Source organism: Prionailurus viverrinus, chromosome B3, assembly GCF_022837055.1.
Source record: "Prionailurus viverrinus isolate Anna chromosome B3, UM_Priviv_1.0, whole genome shotgun sequence".
NCBI lineage: Eukaryota > Metazoa > Chordata > Mammalia > Carnivora > Felidae > Prionailurus > Prionailurus viverrinus.
The window spans coordinates 64107613-64131367 of NC_062566.1; the positions used below are offsets into that span (position 1 = coordinate 64107613).

General features: G+C 39.8%; 1 protein-coding gene across 2 annotated transcripts in view; it reads right to left on the reverse strand.

The window, feature by feature from the left end:
* Positions 1-23755, reverse strand: part of FMN1 (formin 1) — a 422489-nt gene that overhangs the window by 353112 nt on the left and 45622 nt on the right. Inside the window, exon 4 of one of the 2 annotated variants that reach the window (XM_047863849.1) lies at positions 13242-13337. The exons of the other annotated variant lie outside the window; for it this stretch is intronic. Coding sequence (XP_047719805.1) covers positions 13276-13337 — 62 coding nt within the window. The 3' untranslated portion in view covers positions 13242-13275. Of the gene's footprint in view, positions 1-13241; positions 13338-23755 lie in introns of those variants that run through there. 2 annotated transcript variants of the gene reach the window in all.

Consider the following 23755-nt stretch of genomic DNA (forward strand, 5'->3'; position numbering starts at 1 on the left):
TAAAGCCACAGGGGCATGTTCACATGTGTTTGAGACAAAGAAGGGAGCCATTAACCTTTCCACAAGTTTTATAATAAATATAACTAAGGGTACATACACCAGACAGTTTGTTTGAGCTCCGAAGAGCACAAGGAGGTACACTTACTTCCAGCCTATGTAAGCAGTTGACAAGACGTTAGTTCAAGGGACTATCATCAAACCACAAAGCTTTTGTGAACCGTACAGCAAAACAGCAAGGAAACCACTGCTTTCTCTGAAATAATAAGTAGACCTAATAAATTACCAAGCTGAATCAGTAATTCCACTAATTTTAAGTGGGGTTATAGGAATTGGCAGAAAGTTTAAAAGAAGAGACAAAAACCAAATGGCAAGGCTGCTTCCTAGTGGCTCAAGGAGGGCTCTGGAAGCAGTGCAAGAGGGGGTCACTAAGCTAATAGGTCAAGCACCCCAAACTACCCAGTAAATGACAGTCTCTGTCTAAAAAGTGTGCTCGCTGTGCAAACACTGTTTCAAAACAAGTGCTCCAGCTGCATCACAACCCCACCCTGCACCTGGCCAGTGGGTTGGCTGCTGACATTAGGAAGACAGCAGTGGATTGTGACAGCTTCATAATCAACTGTTGGACTGTCAGCCACAAGGTTAAACGGAAAGGCACCGAAAGGAAAAAGAAAACTATGACCCTGGAAACGTTGCTTAACCTTTCTGGCACTGTTATCTTGGCTTTGTTTTTTTTTTAAAAAAAATCTTTAAAAAAATACATTTGAGTCACAGTGTTTTGCAGCTAAAATAAAGACAGCCTACATTTGAAATATTTTGTTTACTGGATTTCTCCCTTCAAATTACCTTCCAATCCCCCTCCTTCTTTACTTTTTTTATGGTCCTCCAGGGAAGTTTTCTGGAAGTATTAAAATTCAAATGATGGGCTATTTGACCTGCGCACAAGACCAGTAAGCACTCCAGATGTTAAACACACAACTATTTGGGGGGCCTTGTCCCTGAAGTTTGTCTACATAGTTTTCTTCAAAAGCCAGTGCAAAGTGTTGAGAGTGTTTGGAATCTCACCCCCTCTCTTTTGTAAAGATGTGTCCCTGAAAAGATAGAGAATTTGAATGTTGGTACAAACTGAACAATGGTAGGAAGATCTCACAATAAGATAAGCCAGAGCACAGGATAACCCAGTTAGAGAGGAGAATGTCTACTCTGTCAGGCTGCCCTCCCTAGTGCTTCTTGTCTTTGGCATCAAGTAGGAAAGATCCCTTTCACACCTGACATAAGTATGCACTGTCCTTCTGAAATGTGAGAAAAGCAACCCCCTGAAGAATAAGGAGACCTCTTGGCAGGAGTAAAGCTGCAGAAACCAAAAGCTTAGCTGGCAAGGTCTATGGTAAGAGGTGACTCTCTCCATGGAATGCTATTAGAATCAATTAGGTTACTTCCTTGGGGTTATGCAACATTATTAACTTACTTAAGACTGGATAGAATTATCATTGTGAATTATATACCAATACTAAATTCCTCTTCTGTGGTCCATAAAACCATGGAACAGACTCAGGCTCTCCCTCTCCTGCTTCCAGCCTTGTTTCTCCCCATCATATATATGCTCTGCTAACAGTACAGAACTTATAGATTACTTTATATTTTGGGCATCACCCCTCTGGAACAGATGTGAGTTCCATGAGGACGGAGATCACCTTTCTTTCCTTGATCTATTTTGTCCACTGCTGTGTCCACTATACCTAGCCCAGTGATGAAGACATGATAAGACCTCTATAAATATTGCTGAATCAATGAATGATTTGTGAGTGCCTTCAGATATAAATACAAATGATCACAATGTCAGCTGTGTTCACTGTCACCGTATAGAGAAGATGGTTCCATGGCCACAGGGGACGTGGCAATGTGGAAAAGCAGGGAGGACAGGTCGCTCAACATCAACATCTTCCATCTGCTATTTTCCTAGTGAGTCACCCTCTGCATCTTAGCTCCATCCTCAGTCACATGGAGGTGGACTCCCTGCTTCAGGGACAGGACTGTCAGGAATCACACACAAAGCAAAGGGTCTTGAAAAGGTTTACATCTCTTGGGAGAATATGAAAACTACACATCTGTGTACATATATACTGCATACTCACAGAGACAAAGAAGCACAAGCATAAATAGAGACAAGAGTGTTTGGGAACAATTTCAAATAGGAACAATGCTGGAGGCCATCAAGAGGACAGGATCGCAGGTTGCAGGCAATTGGAGGCTCCTTTTCCCTTTCCCCAATCCCCATCCTTGGAACGTACATCCGCCTACTATTCCCATGCTAGCAGCCATTTCAAAGACGCAGACTTGAGAAAGCAATGTATTGTTCAGACCAGCTGAATGGTACACATGACTAAGCCCAGTTAAGGTCTCTATATAAACTTTGAAGATTCAGGTGGGCAGGCATGGAGATCGACCTGTCTTGAGGCCATGGAAGACAAGCCTCATCCCTAAGTTCCTTTGCTTATTAAACCCGCCGCCTACCAATTTGGAGTGGCCTGCCTCTTTCTTCGGTCTCTCCCTGCCCTCCATGTATGGGGCCCAGTCACAGATTTCACCCAGGGAACTTCCAAGGTTTCAAACCAACAAATAGAAAGTACGGGATACTCCTTAAACTCCTGCTTCCGAATTTTAAACCATGATATTTCAAGATGAAAGTGTCTAAGCAAGTGATTTTCTTGTTGAACAATGTTCTAATTATGTCCTCCTGAAAACAGAGCAAGGATCATGTTGAAGGCTCCATAGTGTTTTGGATCCAAAATTTGTTCAGATCAATACAACCCTATTTTTTTTTTAATTTTTTTTTCAACGTTTATTTATTTTTGGGACAGAGAGAGACAGAGCATGAACGGGGGAGGGGCAGAGAGAGAGGGAGACACAGAATCGGAAACAGGCTCCAGGCTCCAAGCCATCAGCCCAGAGCCTGACGCGGGGCTCAAACTCACAGACCGCGAGATCGTGACCTGGCTGAAGTCGGACGCTTAACCGACTGCGCCACCCAGGCGCCCCCAATACAACCCTATTAGAAGAATGTTTTATCATCTGTCTTAGTAAATGCATTTTATCTGCTATATTCAATGCAAATCCCTCAAATCCTTTCTGGAACAAGGTATGACATAAGCCAAATAAGTTATTTTTTTAAAAGGCATAGAGAAATATAGCCACCCACCTCATAGGGATTTTTGTGAGGATCTAATGATAACACATGTGGAAGTTCTATGTAAGCAGCAATGCGTATCCACAGATATTGCAGTTGGTGGTTCTTTTTGGCATATTTTTAAAATTGAGGTGTAATTGACATACAATACTATATTAGTTTCAGTTGTACAACATAGTGACGCAACGTCTGTATACATTGCAAAATGGTCACCACCATAAGTCTAGTTACCACTGTCACCACACAAAGTTAATATAATATTATTGACCATATTCCCTATGCTATACATTATATCCCCATGACTTATTTTATAATAAGTTTGTATTATAAACACTTGTATTATAAAAACTCTTAGTTTGTACTTCTTGATCCCCTTTACCCATTTTGCCCCCATCAAACCCGTTGCCCTCTGGCAACCACCAATATGTCCTCTGTGTCTATGAGTCTGGGTTTTATTTTGTTTTGTTTGTTCATTTTGGGTTTTTTTGATTCCACATATAAGTAAAATCATGTGGGATTTGCCTTTCTCTGTCTGGATTATTTCACTTAGCATGATACCCTGAAGGTTCATCCATGTCATTGCAAACAGCAAGATTTCCTTCTTTTTTATGGTTGAGTAATATTCCATTGGGTATATATACTGCATCTTTATCCATTTATCTATCAACAGATACTTTAGATTGTTTCCATACCTTTGCTGTTGAAAATAATCCTGTAATAAAATCCTGTATATATTTTAGAATTAGTGTTTTTATATTCTTTGGATATATACCTAGAAACTGATTATTTTGCAGTGTTTATACAAATGTTGAATCACTAGGTTGTACAGCTGAAACTAATATAATATTGTTTGTCAATTACACTTCAAATGGCAGTTCTATTTTTAATTTTTTGAGGTACCTCCACACTGTTTTGCATTGTGGCTGCACCAATTCACATTCCCACCCATAGTTCCTGAGGGTTTATTTTCTCCACATCCTTGTCAAGACCTGTTGTTTTCCTCTGTTATTAATTTTAGCCATTCTAACAGATGTGAGGTGGTATCTCATTGTAGTTTTGATTTGTATTTTCTTAATGATCAGTGATGTTGAGCATCTTTTCACTGGCCTGTGGCCATGTGTATGTATTCTTTGGAAAAAATGTATATTCGTATCTTGTGCCCATTTTTAAATCAAATTGTTTGGGTTTTTTTGTTATGAGTTGTATGAGTTATTTATATATTTTGGATATTAGCCCCTCATCAGATATGTGATTTGCAAGTATCTTCTCACATTTAGTAGGTTGCCTTTCTGTTTCATAGATGGTTTCCTTCACTGTACAGAAGTTTTTTAGTTTTTAGATGTAGTTTGATATTTTTTGCTTTTGTTTTGCTTGTTTTTGAAGTCAGATTCAAAGAATATCACTAAGAATAATGTCAAGCAGATCACCACCTATATTTTCTTCTAGGAGTTTTATGTTTTCAAAGTCTTAGATTCAATCCATCCTTATTTTAATCCATTTTAAGTTAATTTTTGTGTATGGTATAAGATGGTGGTCCTGTTTTCCTGGCACCATAGAAGAGACTGTCCTTTCCCCATTGTATATTGTTGGCTTTGTCATTAATTAATTGACTATATATGTGTGTGTTTATTTCTGGGCTTTCTATTCTGCTCCATTGATCTACATATCAGTTTTTAAGCCAATATCATACTGTTTCGATTACTAAAACTCCTTAGTATACTTTCATCAGGGAGCATGACACTTCCAGCTTTGTTCTTTCTCAAGATTGTTTTGGTTATTTGGTATCTTTTGTGGTTCTACCTCTGTGAAAAATGTTATTGGAATTTTTATGGAATTGCACTGAATTAGTAGATTGCTTTGTGTAGTACGGGCATTTTAGCAATATTAATTCTTCCAATCTATGAGCACAGAAAGTCTTTGCATTATCTGTGTCTTCTTCAATTTCTTTCATCAATGTCTTATAGTTTTCAGTTAAAAGTCATTCACCTTTTTGGTTAAGTTTATTCCTAGATATTATATTCTTTCTGATGCAATTTTGAATGGGATTTTTTTCTCTCTCTCTTTTTAAAGTTTTATTTACTTAAGTCATCTCAACATCCCATGTGGGGCTCAAACTCACAACTCCAACATCAAGAGTTGCATGCTCTTCCAACTGAGTCAGCCAGGTGCCTTAGAATTTTTTTCTTAATTTCTCATTCTGATAGTTTGTTAATGTATAGAAAAGCAACAGCATATATGAATTTTATATCCTGCGACTTTCCTGAATTCATTTATTGATTCCAGCAGTTAGTTACCAGTAGAATCTTTCAGGTTTTCTATATGGAGTATCATGCAATCACCAAACAGTCACAGTTTTACTTTTTTCTTTCCAATTAAGATGACTTTATTTCTATTTTTTTGCCCTCTTTTTTGGTGAGTTTAGCTAAATTTGTCCATTTTGTTTATCTTTTCAAAGAACCAGCTCTTAGAATCACTGATCTTCTCTTTTGTCTTTTTAGTTTCTATTTCATTTATTTTCACTCTGATCTTTATTATTTTCTTCCTTCTATTAACTTTAGCTTTCACTTGTTCTTTTTCTAGTTCCTTCAGGTGTAAATTGTTTGGTATTTCTCTTGTTTCTTAAGGTAGGCCTGTAATCCTATGAACCTCCCTCTTAGAACCACTTTTGTTGTGTCTCATAGATTTTGGTATGTTGCATTTGTTTTCATTTATATACAGGGTTTGTTTTTTTTCAATTTCCCTTTTGATTTGCTCTATGATCCAGGAGTTGTTACTAACATGTTGTTTAATCTCCACATATGTGTAGTTTTTCCTGGGTTGCTTTTTTTTTTTTTTTTGAGAGAGAGTGGGAGGGAGAAAGGGAGGGAGGGAGAGAACATCATGTGGGGAAGGGACAGAGAGAGGAAGAGGAAGAGAATCCCTGATGCAGGGCTCCACCTCACGACTGTGAGATCATGACCTGAGTCAGACTTAAGAGTTGGATACTTAACCAACTGAGCCACCCAGGAGCACTCCCCCACTTTTTAAAAAATGTTTATTTATTCTGAGAGAGAGAAAGAGCACACAAGTAGGTGAGGGGCAGAGACACAAGGACAGAGAGAGAGGGAAAGAGAGCTGTGAGACCATGACCTGAGCTGCAACCAAGAGTTGGATGCTTAACCAACTGAGCCACCTAGGTGTCCCTCCAGCGTTGTTCTAATAAATGATTTCTACTTTCATACCATTGTGGTTAGAAAAGGTGCTTGATATGATTTCAATATTCTTGAATTTATTGAGACTTGTTTTGTGGCCTAACATAGGATCTTGGAGAATGTTTCATGTACACTTAAGAAAAATTTGTATTCTGCTGTTTTTGGATAGAATGTTCTGTATAAATATAAGTCCATCTGGTATGATGTGTCACTTAAGGCCAGTGGTTCCTTACTGATTTTCCATGTGGATAATCTATTCACTGATGTAAATGGTGCAGTTGGTGGTTCTTATCCACAGCTTCTTCAGCCAATACTAACTCTGCCTTTCCCTGTTTCCTGTTGCAGTGAGACCCTTCACCATTGCCACACCACCTAAACCACTCTACCACATTTGCCTCTTCTAGTTGAGAGGCAGAGATATGCAAGGCAGGAGTTTTACAAGCATCTGGAATTCTATCTTCCTTCTCTCTGCCTACTTTGAATGAAAAGGGTACCTATATACTCTTAAGAAGAAAACAGAAACCTATATGATTCTGAACTAACATAGATGCCAAAGAGCAAGCATGACAAGACTGATCAGGAAAACCTTGATTTTTTTAAATGTTTATTTATTTTTAAGAGCAAGAGAGAGTGAGAGCAAGAGCAAGAGCGAGAGCGAGAGCGAGAGCGAGAGAGAGAGAGAGAGAGAGAGAGAGAGAGAGAGAAACCAGGGTGGGGCAGAGAGAGAGGGAGACAAAGAATCCCAAGCCATCAGCACAGAGCCCAACACAAGGCTCAAACTGTGAGATCATGACCTGAGCTGAAACCAAGACTCAGACGCTTAACTGACTGAGCCACCCAGGCGTTCCAGGAAAACCCTCCTTTAATGAGCCCAAGGGACAATGTTTAATGATATCACCAAGCAAGTATCCTAGCACCCATGTTTATTCCTAAGGGAAGATTCTGATTTTTGTTCATACTCCAATCAATAAATTAATTATCCTACTAAAAGTAAAAAATATATATCCTTTTGACATGGCCATGTGAAATGCTGGCATGGGTCTCTATACTGGGGAATGACCTCTCTACGTGTTTATGGCCCTTGGGCAACTAGGGGAGCCCCAGGAGCTCTCTACCATGTGGCCTGCTTCATAGACTGCCCTACCTCTCTGGTTTCAGGTTCTCACTCCATTCTCCTCACCAATGAAAAAAGGTACAGTAATGGGGTGCAGAGATGAGGGACAATAGTTGCAGTTGGTCACACCTGGGTTTAACTCTAGGTTTTGCTACTTACTAGCTGAGTGACCCTGCAACGTCACCTCTCTGACTTTCTGTTCTTCGTTGGTAAAATGGGGATAACGACTATTGTACAGACAGTGGCTCAAATGAAATATAATATTTATCAAGTGTTCACTTCAGTGCCTGGTACATAGTGCTCAATAAACAACTACTGTTGCAGCTATTGGTTTTGTTTGCTTGGTTTGTTTTTTGTTTCGGGGTGTTTTTTTTGTTTTGTTTTTGTTTTTGTTTTTGTTTTTTGCCAATGTCTATAGACATAATCTGTTTGCTAAGGAGCAGACAGGGCCAAAGTCAACACAGAAAAATGAAAGGAATGGAGGAACAGGAGAAGAGCAAATGAACAAATGCCAACACTGGGGAAAGGCCTCCAGGAACTGCTGTGTCAGTGGGAACACTATCATTGATTGCCTGCACTTGTGGGAGTTAGATTTCCATCAGGAAATCTAAAGAGGAGTAGACTGAAGACGCATCACCAACTCCTGGCTGTTGGACTCTGCAGATCTTGTTCCTCATTCCCACTAGCTTCCTCCTGTTTCATTTTCCTTCCCTTTTGCCAATGCCATGTGTCGCCTATTGCACACATCATGTTCCTGTGCTCCTATCATTTTCTCCTTAGCCATTCCCTCCCCAAGAACCACCTGGGGTATCCCCCAAGACCTTCCCCAGGGAGAGACAGTCTTCCTCTTGTCTATACGTTCAGCATGAGCAAACAGAAGCTTGAATTAGCCAAGCAATTCCGCAGTTTTGTGGTTTACCAGATAACCTGATTCCTTCTAGCAGTGAGGATACCATTGCTTTCCATTAAACTTGGTACACAGCTTAAGAATCAATGGGATTCATGGGCGCCTGGGTGGCGCAGTCGGTTAAGCGTCCGACTTCAGCCAGGTCACGATCTCGCGGTCTGTGAGTTCGAGCCCCGCGTCAGGCTCTGGGCTGATGGCTCAGAGCCTGGAGCCTGCTTCCGATTCTGTGTCTCCCTCTCTCTCTGCCCCTCCCCCGTTCATGCTCTCTCTCTCTCTGTCCCAAGAATAAAAAAAAAAAAAGTTGAAAAAAAATTAAAAAAAAAAAAGAATCAATGGGATTCTTGGGGCACCTGGGTGGCTCAGTGGGTTGGGCGTCCGACTTTGTCATGATCTCACGGTTCGTGAGTTCGGGTCCCACATCAGGCTGTGTGCTGACAACTAGCTCAGAGCCTGGAGCCTGTCCTCAGACTCTGTGTCTCTCTCTCTGTCCCTCCCTTGCTCATGCTCTCTCTCTCTCTCTCTCTCTAATATATATAAAACATTAAAAATTAAAAAAAAAAGAATCAATGGGATTCTTAAGGTATGAGAGCTCTCAATTAGAGCTCCCAAACTCACTCAGAATTTACACCACTAAGCTTTGTCTCTCTGTTTATAAGGAGGCGATGGCCACAGCAGGGGTGGAGGCAGGAGAAAAGGCTCAGGGCAAACGCTAAGAGCAACAGGTCCCTAACTCTACTCTGGGCTTTCACCATCTCTGACCTAACCTCAAAGTCACCCCATATTTCAAGTCCCTGGATATTTTTTTGTGCAATTTCATACCCTATCTATTGTCAGAGGGTGGTGTGCCTGGGCCTCGGTCATCCCAGAGAATGTTGCTGTCCCTCGAGATGGGAGATGGATGTAAAGCCCAAGAAAAAAACAGAGACAGAAAGAGAATGGGAAAGAGGGAGAGGGAGAAGAAGAGGGAGAGAGGAAGAGAGGGGGAGAGCATGCTCTCAAGACAGTACTCAGCCACAGATCACACTCCAGACTGGAGGAAAGTGCTTCTGAGGAGCCTGACCCTCACCTGAATGCACAGGGTATCAAGAACAGCAGGCTAGGAGGAACCTTCACAACAGATCACATACTGAAGCTCCTTTGTCTCACAGGTAAGAATGATGAGGTTCCTGGGAAATCGACTTACCAAGAGTGCCCAGTAAAGTGATTAGTGGCAAAGCAAAGACGAAAAGCCAGTTTTCTGGGGCAAGATGAAAGCTTTTATAAAACTTAAAACCAAGTTTTGCTTGTTTCTTTTGTCTGAGAAGGATGTCTACTGTGTGTGTGTGTGTGTGTGTGTGTGTGTATGTGTGCGTGTGTGTGTGTGTGTGTGTACACACGCGTATGTGCGTGCATGTGTCTGGTAAGGTTTCCCCCAAATTTCTAAGGAATATTTCCAAATTTCCAAAAGGGAGAGAAGCCTACAATGCAGCCACACAAATGCATTACCCCAGAACAACAACTATCCAGATTCTGGCACACTTGTTTCGTCAAATCCTTCTCTTTATTTTAACTTAAGTATTGTGAAAGCATTCCCAGACCTTGTATCATTTCACCCCTATATGCCTTAGTATGTATCTCTTTTAATTTTTTTTTTAATATTTATTTACTTTCGAGAGAGAGAGAAAGCGTGAGCAGCAGAGGGGCAGAGAGAGGCGGAGACACAGAATCTGAAGCAGGCTCTAGCACCGAGCCTGACACGGGACTAGAACTCAGGAGCCATGAAATGATGACCTGAATCGAAGTCGGACGCTCAGTCGACGGAGCCACCCAGGCACCCCATCAGTATGTATCTATTTTAAAACATGGCTATGTTTTTATGTCAGTGATTTTCATAGTTCTGCTGGGCCCCACACCCAGGCCTTCTTACTCAGTAGGTTTGGGGTGGGGCTGAGAATTTTCATTTCTAACATATACCCAGGTGATGCTGGTGATGCTTGTCAAGGCCACACATTTACAACCATTTACTTAGATACTCATGATGCCATTTGCATACCCAACAAATTTCATAGTAATTCCTCAGTATGATCAAATATCTAGTCCATATTCAATTTTCCTGATTGTCACAAAAACACCTTTTTACAGATGGTTTATTTTAATCACATTTCAAACAAAGTCCATACATTACATTTGGTTGCTATGTCTCTTATGTTTCTTTCATATATTTGCCAGACCAATCAGTCTTCTGTCCCCTTGCCCCCAATCTGTCTCTTTTGTTTAACGTTTTATAAACTTCAAAGTTGCTAAGAGACCAGATCTTAATTGTTCACACCACAAAAAAGAAATGATAATTATATGATGTGATAAAGGTGTTAGCTAATGCTATGGTGGTAAATCATACTGCAATATATAAATGTATCACATCAAAACATTGTATACCTTAAACTTACACAATGTTATTTGCCGATTATATTTCAACTAAAAAAACATAGTATGGTTCCATGTATAGACTTATCTGTTTGCTTGCTCATGGTGTTGCTTAACTTATCCCTCTGGTTTCTATATTTCCTGTGAACTGGAAGTAAGCCCTGGATGTCTGATTACCTATAGATTCAGTTCTTTGGCAAGAATATTCTATAGCCCCATAGATGGGGCTGTGTGGTAACATCAAGGTTTAAATAATAAACTCAGATCTGGGATATACGTTTTCATATGTTTGGAACCTACATTTTAAAATATTACCTATCTTTAAATTAAAAAAAATTTTTTAATGGTTTTATTCATTTTTGAGAGACAAAGAGACAGAGCGTGAGCAGAGGAGGGGCAGAGAGCAAGGGAGACACAGAATCCAAAGCAGGCTCCAGGGTCTTAGCTGTCAGCACAGAGCCTAATGCGGGGCTTGAACCCATGAACCATGAGAACATAACCTGAGCCAAAGTCAGACGCTCAACTGACTGAGCCACCCAGGCGCCCCTACCTTACCTATTCTTAAACCATTTAAAAATAATCCATGACCTTTATACCAAAGCATACATTCGTCACCTGGAACTTCATGGATCCCTCTTTTTTGCCTAAGAATAAAAATAATTCCTCAGTCTCCTCAGTAAGCCTCATGCCTGGGACCCAGTTTTTGATCACAGTGGTCAATTCACACACTCAACCCACGTATAATAAAACCCTCCATAAGCTAACATTTATTCCAGGAAATGCCTACAAACCTGATGAGGAAAATGATTTCGTTTCCAAACAATCAAGTCTGGTATATGGAGCTACTGCTGTCTTGAAATCCACCTGTCAGCATCTAGGATCCCAGCTGAAATGTCCTCTAGCACTCACCAAACAGGAGCCGCCTGTTTTTCAAACAGTTCCCCAGCTGGGCAGGCTGCTGTTTGGATGGTACCCGTGAACCAAGGAAAAACAAAACAAGTTGTTTGGGAATGAAACAGGATCTGATAGAAAAAAGTGACAGGAATGAGACAGCAAGGAGACTGCTTGCTGAGAATAAACTCCAATTCCTAAAAATCTAAAAAAGCATAGATGGTATTTAAGTCCTTTTGGTAGATTAGACTTTAAGCAAAGTGGCAAAATGACCTTCTCAGTCACAAAAGAGCACTTACCTAATTGAACAATTAAAAAAAAAATCAAAGGATAAATACGCTGAAGCCAAAGACTGTACTGTTCCAGAACCCTCCTTCAGCTAATCTCATTTCCTTTCCTGCACCCACACAGGCACGAGATGGTAGGAAAGGCACAGACTGCTCGGCGTGAAATGAAATTCCATGTAATTAGCCTAGCACCGTTGGGGACGCTACAACAAATGTTAACTCCCCATGTCTCATTCACTCTGTGTTATGAACCTTATTATTGGCTGTTCTAGAAATCGATGCCCAGGGAAAGGAGAAGAGAAGAGCTGGGTTCTGGCAGTCAGTGGATTATGGTGACTAGATTCCTCTAATCTAGACTCTCCTGTTGAAATGCAGGAGTAGGAGAGCTTGAGAAGACACACTGGAATGTGTAAGCAGAGATCATTTAAACTGTGCATAACAGAGAACATTTTCACCGTTGAGGGGAAAAACAACTTTGAGGGGCGCCTGGGTGGCTCAGTCAGTTGAGCATCCAACTTCAGCTCAGGTCATGATCTCATGGCTTGTGAGTTCAAGTCCCATATCAGGCTTGCTGCTGTCAGCTCAGAGCCCACTTGGGTACCTCTGTCCCTCTCTTTCTGCCTCTCCCCTGTTTATGCTGTCTCAAAAATAAATACACATTTAAAAAATAAAAAATAGCTTTGAGTTGTAATAATGAATTCTGGGCAGCAGTGGGGCGTTGATCAAAAACTCAATTTTAGATAAGGATTTTCACAGACAGGAATGAAATGCTTCAACAATGCAAAGCGATATTTGTTGAACCAATAAACAGTACTGCTGGAAAAAATTATTTTGCTATTAGCAGTTTTTAATATTCTTATACTCACTTAAAAAAAAAGCACTGGGTCTGGTATAACGCATAACACACCTGGTTAGAAATAATCCTTGTGAAAGCAGTATTCTGTAAGAGCCACTGTTTATTCACTTGTCCTGGGCATCAAAATCTTGTTTACAACAGTTAGGTAAGGGCTTTGAATCTGTTATAACATTACCTAGGGCAGGGGCTATTCTTTAAGTTATGACTTTATGGTGACAATAAAAGAATTGATTAACATTGAAGAACTATATGCAATTCAGTGCATATTAACCTAAGCATAAACATATGCAACAAATTATCAATGATAAACAATACAGTGAGTTTTGATAGAAAGTTCTAGATCCTCTTTATGAAGAGCCAACTGAAAACCCATTGCCAGGATGCATATGAGAACAGTGTCAGGTGAGGTCAAGTCTGGTACGGAATCTTCTTCATTCGCTGCTCAAGTACCGTGAACATCCCTTGCTTGGTCCCAAGCAGCCTTCAATGGTTTTTGTTGCTCCTCTATCTCAGAAACATTAAGAATATGGGCAGAAAATTATTTTCTGCTTATGAGATTGATTAAAGTTCCTTTTAAGTACCAAATCTTTATCATGAGAATTTGTAATGAGGTTTTCTTCCTCCCATGAGCTCTATCAAATGTTCATTACTGGATTTATTTATGCCAGTTGGGTGCTGGGAATGCAAACATGAAAAAGAACCCTCTACTAAAGAAATTCACAATAGAAAATCTGCCCATTGGTCTTTTCCAAAGACTTTTATAGAAATCCAGCAACCCTTTTGTGATGCTGTTTCTACAGAGAGGAGTGGTGGGGAAAGGAAGCAGCAAATTTGAAGTGGAATCAGGAACATACACTCCTATCTTCACTGGCACATCAAATTATGACCAACTTTTTAACATCCGATCAAAAACTAAGTTTTTGAAACACATACTACAGGAGAAGAACAACAAAATACTTAAGGCTTCAATGAGATCAAAGGGAAAAGTATATGTCAGCACCTAAAAGAGAACTTTTAGTACTAGTTGTATTACCAATTGATCTATCACAGCCGCTAACTCAGGAAACGGAAGAGTGAGTGCTAGACCAATAGCTCCATCCCAGGAACCCCAAGGGGGCTAGACAAAGGTAGAGTATAGCTCCTGAGTGGGCGTACCAATGCTGTTGCCAAGCAAACAGTCAACCTCATCACAAAAAAAGTCAATAACTCAATAGATGAGGGTTTGGAAAAGAGAAAGGGAAAGATTTGTTTCAGGTGTGAGCAGCCAGGGAAGGTGACAGTCCCAAGCCTTAACAATGGACCTTTCCACTCACAGGATAGACACCTACAGTTGTATAGGAGAAGTTCAGGGAGGTATGTGCAAGAGAGCAGACAGAAAACACATGATCATGGGTGGGGTCAGTGTGTTCAACCTATGTTCGTGGGCAAGGAAGGGCGCATGCTGGGGATGGTCTTCTAGGCATTCTATTGCTATCAGGGCTTTTCTGGTCTAGGGGTTGGAATGATCCAGTCATTGCAAAACATTTTAGTCAATGCCTCAAGGAAGTGCAATAAGAAATGAGCACAACGGGTTTTAGTTAGAGTATGAGTTAAAGGGTCTTGTCTATTTCTGGTTTGAACTGTTGAGGTCTATAGTTGAACAAGGGGGCTCATTGACACTTGCAGTTGCATTTGATACATCCTAATGGCATGGACTGCACACGGTGTGCCCAACACTGTGCTTGGCATCTTATTTACTCTTCATAAGAACCCTATGAGATGCACTGTGTGATTCACACTGGAGAGCAGAGAAAACAGAAACTAAAAGGTTGTGTAACTTGCATTAGCCCATAGCAGCAGAATTCAGATTCAAACATAGGTAATGACTACCTGTGTTGTTCCATGATGGCTCCTTCCAACACTACATGCATCTGGTCAAGAACAGAGAAGCAGTATGGTTTGAACAACTAAATAATTTAGTTTCAAAAAATGATAGTCTTACCAAGTAAATGAAGGACAGAAAACACATATATGGAGATGAATGAGTGAGATTCCTGAGAACCTCTCAGAAAAACAAAGCAACAATTTAGTCATAGGTAACTTTTCCAAAAAAAAAAAAAAATGAAGAAAACTTTCTTTGTTAAAAAACACTTCAAGCATTAGTTACCATTGCAAGGCAAGCAAAATCTGGGTGAATCCTCTGTTATTACAGTCACAGAATCAAAATATTTACAAGTAAAAGATCCTCAAAGATTTATTGTCCTCAGATTTATTCCAAGTTATTCATTTCACCAGTGAGAAAATAGAAGCCCAGGGATACTACTAATTTTATTTCAATTATCACATAAGATTATTACACTTAGAATCTTTATCATAATTTACTTAATGAGCAAGTAAATTTTTAATCTATTTTATAAATCTTCACCTCTTACTCCATATTCACCATGAGCCCAAACAATTATACTGGTCTGGAATGGAGTTGCTCTACCCCCTTGAGTTTAGGTGCTAATGAAAGCTAATTATTAATGGTCCAAAGGCCAACAGGCAATTGTTTATGGGGGAAATTTCAAGAACTTCAAAGTAAATACCTAAGTAGCTATTATAATCCAAAACCCCTGAAAATCCAAGTAATTTTCTTGCTACCACCAAATTAGTGTGTGTTGGGACAGTATATGGAGAAAAGGAAAGAATCAAAATCGAAGGTGGGAGATCTGGATTATTCTATCACTACACTATTATGATACATTAGATGGAACCTTACTTTCATTACCTGTACCATGAAGGCACTGGGCCAAAGGATCCCTCCCAGCTTTAATATTTTATAATCACTGTAAGAGTTGACAAATACCAACTAAATCATATGCTCTCATCTGGAGTTTGTAGCACTGCTGTTGGCTTTTAAAAAAGAGATTAGAAATTTTTCAAACGCCTTGAGGGTGTATGTTCCCAAAGAGTTAGATTTCCTAAGGGAGATGTATTTCTTTTAATATGTCAACATATTTTATCTCTCTAGCCAAAGTATACTTATTTCATTTTTTCAGGATTAAAAATAAATCCTGACGGTACCAGTAGGCAGCAATAAGCCTGGAGGAAAAAGAATGAATAACAAAGGAAAACAATACTTATTTTGTCCCTATGCAACTTTCCACCTATGATAAAAAGAACCAGCTTTCTGCATATCCTCTTTAATTAAACTGAAGGTAAAGACCACATTTAACCATATGCTCCACTGCAGGTGATGAGCAATTAGTTTATCTTGAACTAATTTTAGAGGATGCATCAAAAAGCAAACTAAGAACCACTGTAGAGCATTTGACTCTTCATGCCTGTGTCTAGAAGGGGTCTGATTTTCTGGAAAAGCCACTGAGACAAGGAACTGGTTCATTCACCCATCCAATACATATATTTAGCAGTCAAGTGCCACGCACTATGATAAATGCCAGGAGCACACAGATAAATGTGATTCCTGCCATTCAGGGGCCCATAATCTAGTTAGCGTCAGAGGCTCACACATAAGCAAAAAATTACAACAATGCAAAGTGTTTTTAAATGGAACAAACACAAAGCACTATCTGGAATATATATGGGGGAAAATCTTAACTCTGAACAGGAAGGTTAGGAGAGCTGCATGAAGATGACTTTGCCCTAGGTCTTGACAGATGAGTAGTCCATATGGAAATGTGGCATGTGAAAAGGCACAGAAGCAGAGAAAGGGAGGAAGAGGAAATGAATTTTAAAAAGAGAAGGTGTTATAAAATAAATTTAAAATAATTTCCCCAATCTGATGTGTATGAACTAGGATCTTATTTTCATTGTCATTTTCCTAATTGCTTATGAGGCTTAACATACTTTCGTATACACGTTCATCATTCAGACTTTCTCTTAAGCAAATTGACTATCTTCTCCGCCTATTTTTTTTTCCTGGGCAGTTTCCCTTCCCTTTATTAATTTATATGAATTCTTTATCTATTTTCGATGCTAAATCTGTTCGTTGTAAGTGTTGCAAATGTCTTCTCCTAGCTTTTCCTATTATTTTTAAAAATGATATCATTTGTCATAGTCAAGTGATTTTAACTTAATTTAAATTTTATATTATTTTAATATAGACAAATTCACAAATCTTCTTCATGGTTTGTGCTTTTAAGAAACCCTCTCCTAATCCTTACATATTTTCTACTAAAAACGGTAAAGTTTTGCTTTTCATATTTCAATTCTAAATCCACGTGAAATACATTTTGTACATGAGATAGTTCCAACTTTATTTTTTTCTTCCCACATGAATAATCGATTGTCCCATCATCATGTACTGAATAATGTATCCTTTCCCAGTCTTTGTAATGTCAGCTGTTGCAGGTAGGATTCCCTGGAAGACAGACCGAGCAGAGAATCCCATGGAGAAGACTTAGTGGGGAGAGATTTCTAGAACAACTCTGATGAGACAGCAAGGGAAGCAGGACCAGGAAGAAGGAGATGTGGCCACAACAGAGGCCTCAGCTGATCACACACGGAGTCCTAAAGCTGGGATGGCCCTTCGCAGTTGTCCTGCATAAGGCAACAGAACTGGGCTTTTGTACTCTCACACCCACACTAGGCACTGGGTGGGGCTGTCCCTGAGGAATGGCTGGAAGCTCAGGCAAGGCAGCCCCGTTGGGCAGAAATCACCTGTTAGCCGTCAGCCAGCAACAAACACTCCCAGCAGCTAAGGAAACTGGGGTCTTGATCCAGATAGGAGGATCTGGGTGGCACACACAGCATCCACCACCCAGCCTCTGCCATGTATCCTCTTTCTAATTTTATTGGCTCCCTGTTCTTTTTTTTTTTTTTAAGTTTATTTATTTTTGAGAGAGAGAGAGAGAGAGAGAGAGAGAGAGAGAGAGAAAGAGAGAGAGAATACAAGCAGGTAAGGGGCAGAGAGAGGGAGAGGGAGACAGAATCCGAAGCAGCCTCCAAGCTCTGAGCTGTCAGTACAGAGCCCAACAGGGGGCTCGAACCCATAAACCATGATATCGTGACCTGAGCTGAAGTCAGACACTCAACCAACTGCGTCACCCAGGCACCCTTGGCTCACTATTCTTTTGGACTCTCTTTCCTATGATATAATTTCCAGATAGGTCTCCTTCCTGCTCCCTACATATAATCCAATTTGTCAACAGCCCTCCTCAAATACATAGCAATAACTATACTCAGATATGTCAGACTATATGTAGTACAGTAGCACATTTTCTCCCTTGATATGAATATCTATTACTAAAATAGCCTAGCTTTTTCTTTGAATCAGCCACAGGACCCAACTGGCTCAGAATCATTACGTTGTCAACTAAAGCTGAAACAGAAATCTCTTATGTCCTTTGCTTGTAAGGTGGATACATTAATCTAAATGCAGGATGTTTCTAGTATCCTCTTGACTTTAATCTTATTACATTTAGCCTAGGAAGAATTTAGCCTAGGAAGAATTTAACAAGCTTTGATTCTGTCATCTAACACCTCTTTCCACTCAAGTTTTTCTGTGAAGTTGATTAAGAGTGCCAACAAGAGGGGCACCTGGGTGGCTCAGTTAGTTAAGCGTCTGATTCTTGGTTTCAGGACAGGTAATGATCTCGCAGTTCGTGGGCTCGAGCCCCACGTTGGGCTCTGCACTGACAAAGCAGAGCTTGCTTGGGATATTCTTTCTCTCTCAAAATAAATAATTAAAAAAAAAAGAATGCCAACAAGATATTGAAAAGAAAGAGGACAGTGGGCAGTGATGAGTCTTGTGACATGCCCATGATACCCTTCTACATTTCAAGACAAGCACACTGATTAACTATTTGCCCAGCTGCAGACCTAGCATGTTTTAATAAAGTGGTTTTCTTCCTAGTCACCTGGGACAGGAAACATCGAATGATCCTTGACTCTGTTTTGTTTTGCTTTGTTTTTCCCCTCAACTGAAAACCCAATCAGATTCATCTAGCTTTGAGTCCACAGTGATCTGGAATCTATCCCTTGTTACCGCTGTCACCGACACCATTACAGACCTTTTTGACTCTTATCCTTGTTTTCAACTGATTATGTTCTCACTATTGCCAAAACTATTTGCCGTGAAATACAAAGTTGGCAAAGTTGTGACCCTTCACAATTCCCCCCATCTGGAAAAAGTGACAGTTAAATAGTACCCTTGGGGAATAAGAACATAAATGCATCTTCTCAGAATGTAGTCTGCAGACAATGTCTACCTACTTTTAGGTCTCTTTGGCATAGAGACTATTGGGCTCAGTAAGGATAACTCACAAGTCATTATTCTTTTTGAGGCTGCCGTTTGTAATCACTGAAAGAGTGTTATTAAAAACCTGTTGTTAAGTGTGAGACTCGGAGAAGTGGTTTCTTACTCTGAGACCTGTAGCCAGGAATTGACAGAAATGGGGTATGAACTTGGGTTCCTGATTTCAAGACAGGGACTTCTTCCCCAATCCAGCTCAACTGAGCAGTTGTGTAAAGAATAGTCTGTTTTCACTGGACAGTGACATGCAGAAGAATGAACCTGGACCACTTTCTTCACCATACACAAAAATTAACTCAAAATGGATGAAAGACCTAAATGTAAGATGAAATAACTTAATGTAAGATTCATCAAAATCCTAGAGGAGAAATCAGGCAAAAACCTCTGTGACCTTGGCTGCAGCAACTTCTTACTCAGCACGTCTCCAGAGGCAAGGAAAACAAAAGCAAAAATGAACTATTGGGACCCCATCAAAATAAAAAGCTTTGCACAGCGAAGGAAACAATCTGCAAAACTAAAAGGCAACAGACAGAATGGGAGAAGGTATTTGCAAATGACAATCAGATAAAGGATTAGTATCCAAAATCTATAAAGAAGTGATCAAACTCAACACCTAAAACACAAATAATCCAGTTAAGAAATGGGCAAAGACATGAATAGACACTCTTCCAAAGAAGACATCCAGATGGCCAACTGACACATGAAAAAATGCTCAACATCACTCACCATCTGGGAAATACAAATCAAAATCACAATGAGATACCACCTTACACCCCTCAGAATAGCTAACATTAACAACTCAGGCAACAACAGATGTTGGAAAGGATGCAGAGAAAGAGGATCTCTTTTGCATTGTTGGTAGGAATGCAAGCTGGTGCAGCCACTCTGGAAAACAGTATGGAGGTTCCTCAAAAAATTAAAAATAGAACTACCCTATGACCCAGCAATTACACTACTAGATATTTATCCAAAGGATACAAAAATATAGATTCAAAAAGGTACATGCACTCCAATGTTTATAGCAGTATTATGAACAATAACCAAACTATGGAGAGAGCCCAAATGTCCATCGACTGATGAATAATGGATATAGAAGATGTGCTGAATATACACAATGGAGTATTACTTGGCAATCAAAAAGAATGAAATCTTGCCATTTGCAACTATGTGGATAGATCTAGATAGTAGTATGCTAAGCGAAATTAGTCAGAGAAAGACAAATATATGACTTCACTCCTATGAGGACTTTAAGATACAAAATAGATGAACATAAGGGAAGGGAAGTAAAAATAATATAAAAGCAGGGTGGGGGACAAAAACATAACAGACTCTTAAGTATGGAGAACAAACAGAGGGTTATTGGATGGGTGTAGGAGGGGGGATGGGCTAAGTGGGTAAGGGGCGTTAAGGAATCTACTCCTGAAATCATTGTTGTACTACATGCTAACTAACTTGGATGTAAATTAAAAAAATAAATTAAATAAAAAAAAAAAAAGAATGGTCTGTTTCATATGAAAAGTAAGGAAACTGAAGTTTCAAAATGCAGGTGAGTTCTAAAAGGGCAGCCTCCATATCTCTGAAAGTAAAATACTACCCAAAGGACATAGGAAGTGATTTTTCTCCAATAACACAGAGGCTAACAAATAACAACTTCTTTGGCAAAGAGGCAAATGCTTTCTTGACTCAGGCTTTTGGTGAGATTAGTCATATATTAGCATATGATTTTCCAAGACACTTGTTCTTAAAGAATTGGAAAGACGAGGGGCGCCTGGGTGGCGCAGTCGGTTAAGCGTCCGACTTCAGCCAGGTCACGATCTCGCGGTCCGTGAGTTCGAGCCCCGTGTCGGGCTCTGGGCTGATGGCTCAGAGCCTGGAGCCTGTTTCCGATTCTGTGTCTCCCTCTCTCTCTGACCCTCCCCCGTTCATGCTCTGTCTCTCTCTGTCCCAAAAAAAATAAATAAACGTTGAAAAAAAAAATTAAAAAAAAAAGAATTGGAAAGACGATAACAAAATAGTAGCACTGCTTTTTAGAATAAAACTGCAGATGTGTGACTGTAATATTTTAATTACTTAGTCAAAATCCTATGACTCCACCAGTATTTGCTGATAACATGGAACTGATTATAAAAGCGACATACTGAAAGCCTAATGGACACTTAACTACGATTTGGAGAAGTAGCACCTTGGACCACATGGCAGCAGCTGGCACTTGGCAGGCATTGACAGATATTTGAAGACATCTGTGTTGATGCCAGGATGGTTAATATGATTAACAGTAAAAAAAAAAAAGTGATCACAGCAACAAATGTTAAACAGGAAAATATTCAAGAATAGCCTCTACTTTCCTGTATTAAAGCAATGTACAATAGTTGGTTGGCAGAAGGCTAACAAAATTTAAAAACTTGTACATGTTTACAGGTGCATAGATCCTTATATCTGGTAAGTTCTGTAATATTCAAAATCATCACAAATATGGCTAAGTGGATATTCAATTATTTCTTAAAAAAAATTTTTAATGTTTATTTATTTTTGATAGAACACAAGTGGGGAAGGAGAAGAGAAAGAGGGAGACACAGAACCTGAAGCAAGCTCCAGGCTCTGAGCTGTCAGCACAGAGCCTGATGTGGGGCTTGAACCCACAGACCATGAGATCATGAGCTGAGCCAAAGTCAGATGCTCGACCGACTGAGCCACCCTAAATTCAATTATTTCTTGAGGATAATTCATCTATGTCATTTTGCTCTAATAAAATATTTGCACTTAAAAGATTCTAAATTCATGTAACATAGCTATACATTAGTATAATTGTTTATGTTTTCAATCTTAGTTTCCATGAAAGTGGTTAAGCACAGACACCTTGTCCCCTACCCCCAGAATTTCTGATTCAATAGATCTGGGGGATGGGGCCTGAGAAACAGCATTTTAACAAGTCTCCACGTGTGGCTAATAATGTTGCTTGTCCAGGGACCACACTTCGAAAACCGCTGTTCTGTACCACCCTGACCCTCCCACTGGTTCCTATAATCACATATCATTTGGCTATTGATAAATCTCTTGTGCATGAAAGATAAAAATTCATTCAACAATTAGTTATTGAGCCAGCATTTACATAACATATGCTGGTAAGCTATATCAGACATGTCTCTATATATTAGAGACAGAAAGATGAATAAAGTTAGTCCCTGCATCCATGCACTTTATATTCTAGACAGACATGTAAACAATCATGATGCAATGTGATAAAACCATATGTAAAGCTTCCTGAGAGTAGAATGAAAGTGTTCACTCCACAATGAGGGGAATCAAAAGGCTTTATAGTGGAGACAACACTTAGGACTTTAAAAAAACATATATTTATTTTGAAACAATTTTAGATTTACAGAAGTTACAAATAGAGTTCCTTATATACCTCAGCTTCCCGACATTATACAGATGTTGACATTTTGCACATGCAAGGTTAAGATGGATTTTGAAGGGTGCCTACCAATTTATTAGGGTATCCCATGTAGAGAAATCATATATGAATACAACCATTGAGACAGGATACACTAATAATATCTGAACATTTTTGGAGAATTATGTGCTAGACATTGTGCCAAGCCCTTTAAGCATAGCATATCACTCAATCCTTACAACATCCCATAAGTAGTTATTATACTATCTACCCTGTGGATACTACCATCGCTCCCCTTTTGATGAGGAAACTGAAGCTGTTGTCAATCTTCTAGTAGGTAGCAGAACTGGGGTTTGACAATAAAATGTTCAACTTCGGCACACACCCTCTTAACCAGTGTAGGACGATATATGATCCAGAAATGGAAATCAAAAGTCCATTGTGTATACAGATTGTGTTACATTATGGAAAGTTGTAGGCACAGGGTTCGACAGTGGAAGCAAAAGACAAGACCAGAAAAGGAAAAGAAAATTCTAGATAATGGAAAGATACTGTGGTAGGCAGAGTTCCAAAATAGTCTCCTAGATTCTTGTTCCCTTGTTTCCCTTTCAATTTTCACAGTGTTTTTTTCTTATAGTTCCATCTCTCCCTTGTTCCCTGGGGGACATGCCTACAATGATCCCCTCTCCTTGAGTGAGCAGGGCAGAACTTGGTGAAGATGATGGCATGGCACGTCCATGATTCAGTTAAGTTGTATGACAAAGGCAAAGGAATTTTCAGATGTAACTGAGGTCCCTGATATTACCATACTGCTGTCCTGGTTTGGGGGCCTCAACTTCTCCTGCCATGTCTGCCCATTCCTTTCTGGGTCTTGACTTCTGCTTCCACTCTTAGAACCCTGCCCCATAACCCATTCTTTAAGGATTCTGCTCTTCTAGGTAATAACAGGAGCCTTATGGGCAAACTGATATGACTTAGTTTTGTGTGTAGCTTTTGGAAATCAATCACGCAGCCTCAAATTATATTGGCATAATACACAACCATTCTAGCAACAGTGCTTTCTTTCGCACAGAAGGCAAACTTCAATGGTGGGTGTCAAGCACCCGGCAAGTGGGCCATTTAGGGACCCCATGAATCACAGCTTAGAAGAGTTATGAGAACATGCCCAGCCTTCTATTTCACCAGCATGTTGGGTGGTAAAGTGTACCTTGGTGAAAATGTGCTGGTCTTTGTTCACGCATAACACAACATGGTTAATCTGTGACCAGCAAAATGCATGAAACCGTAAGCCAT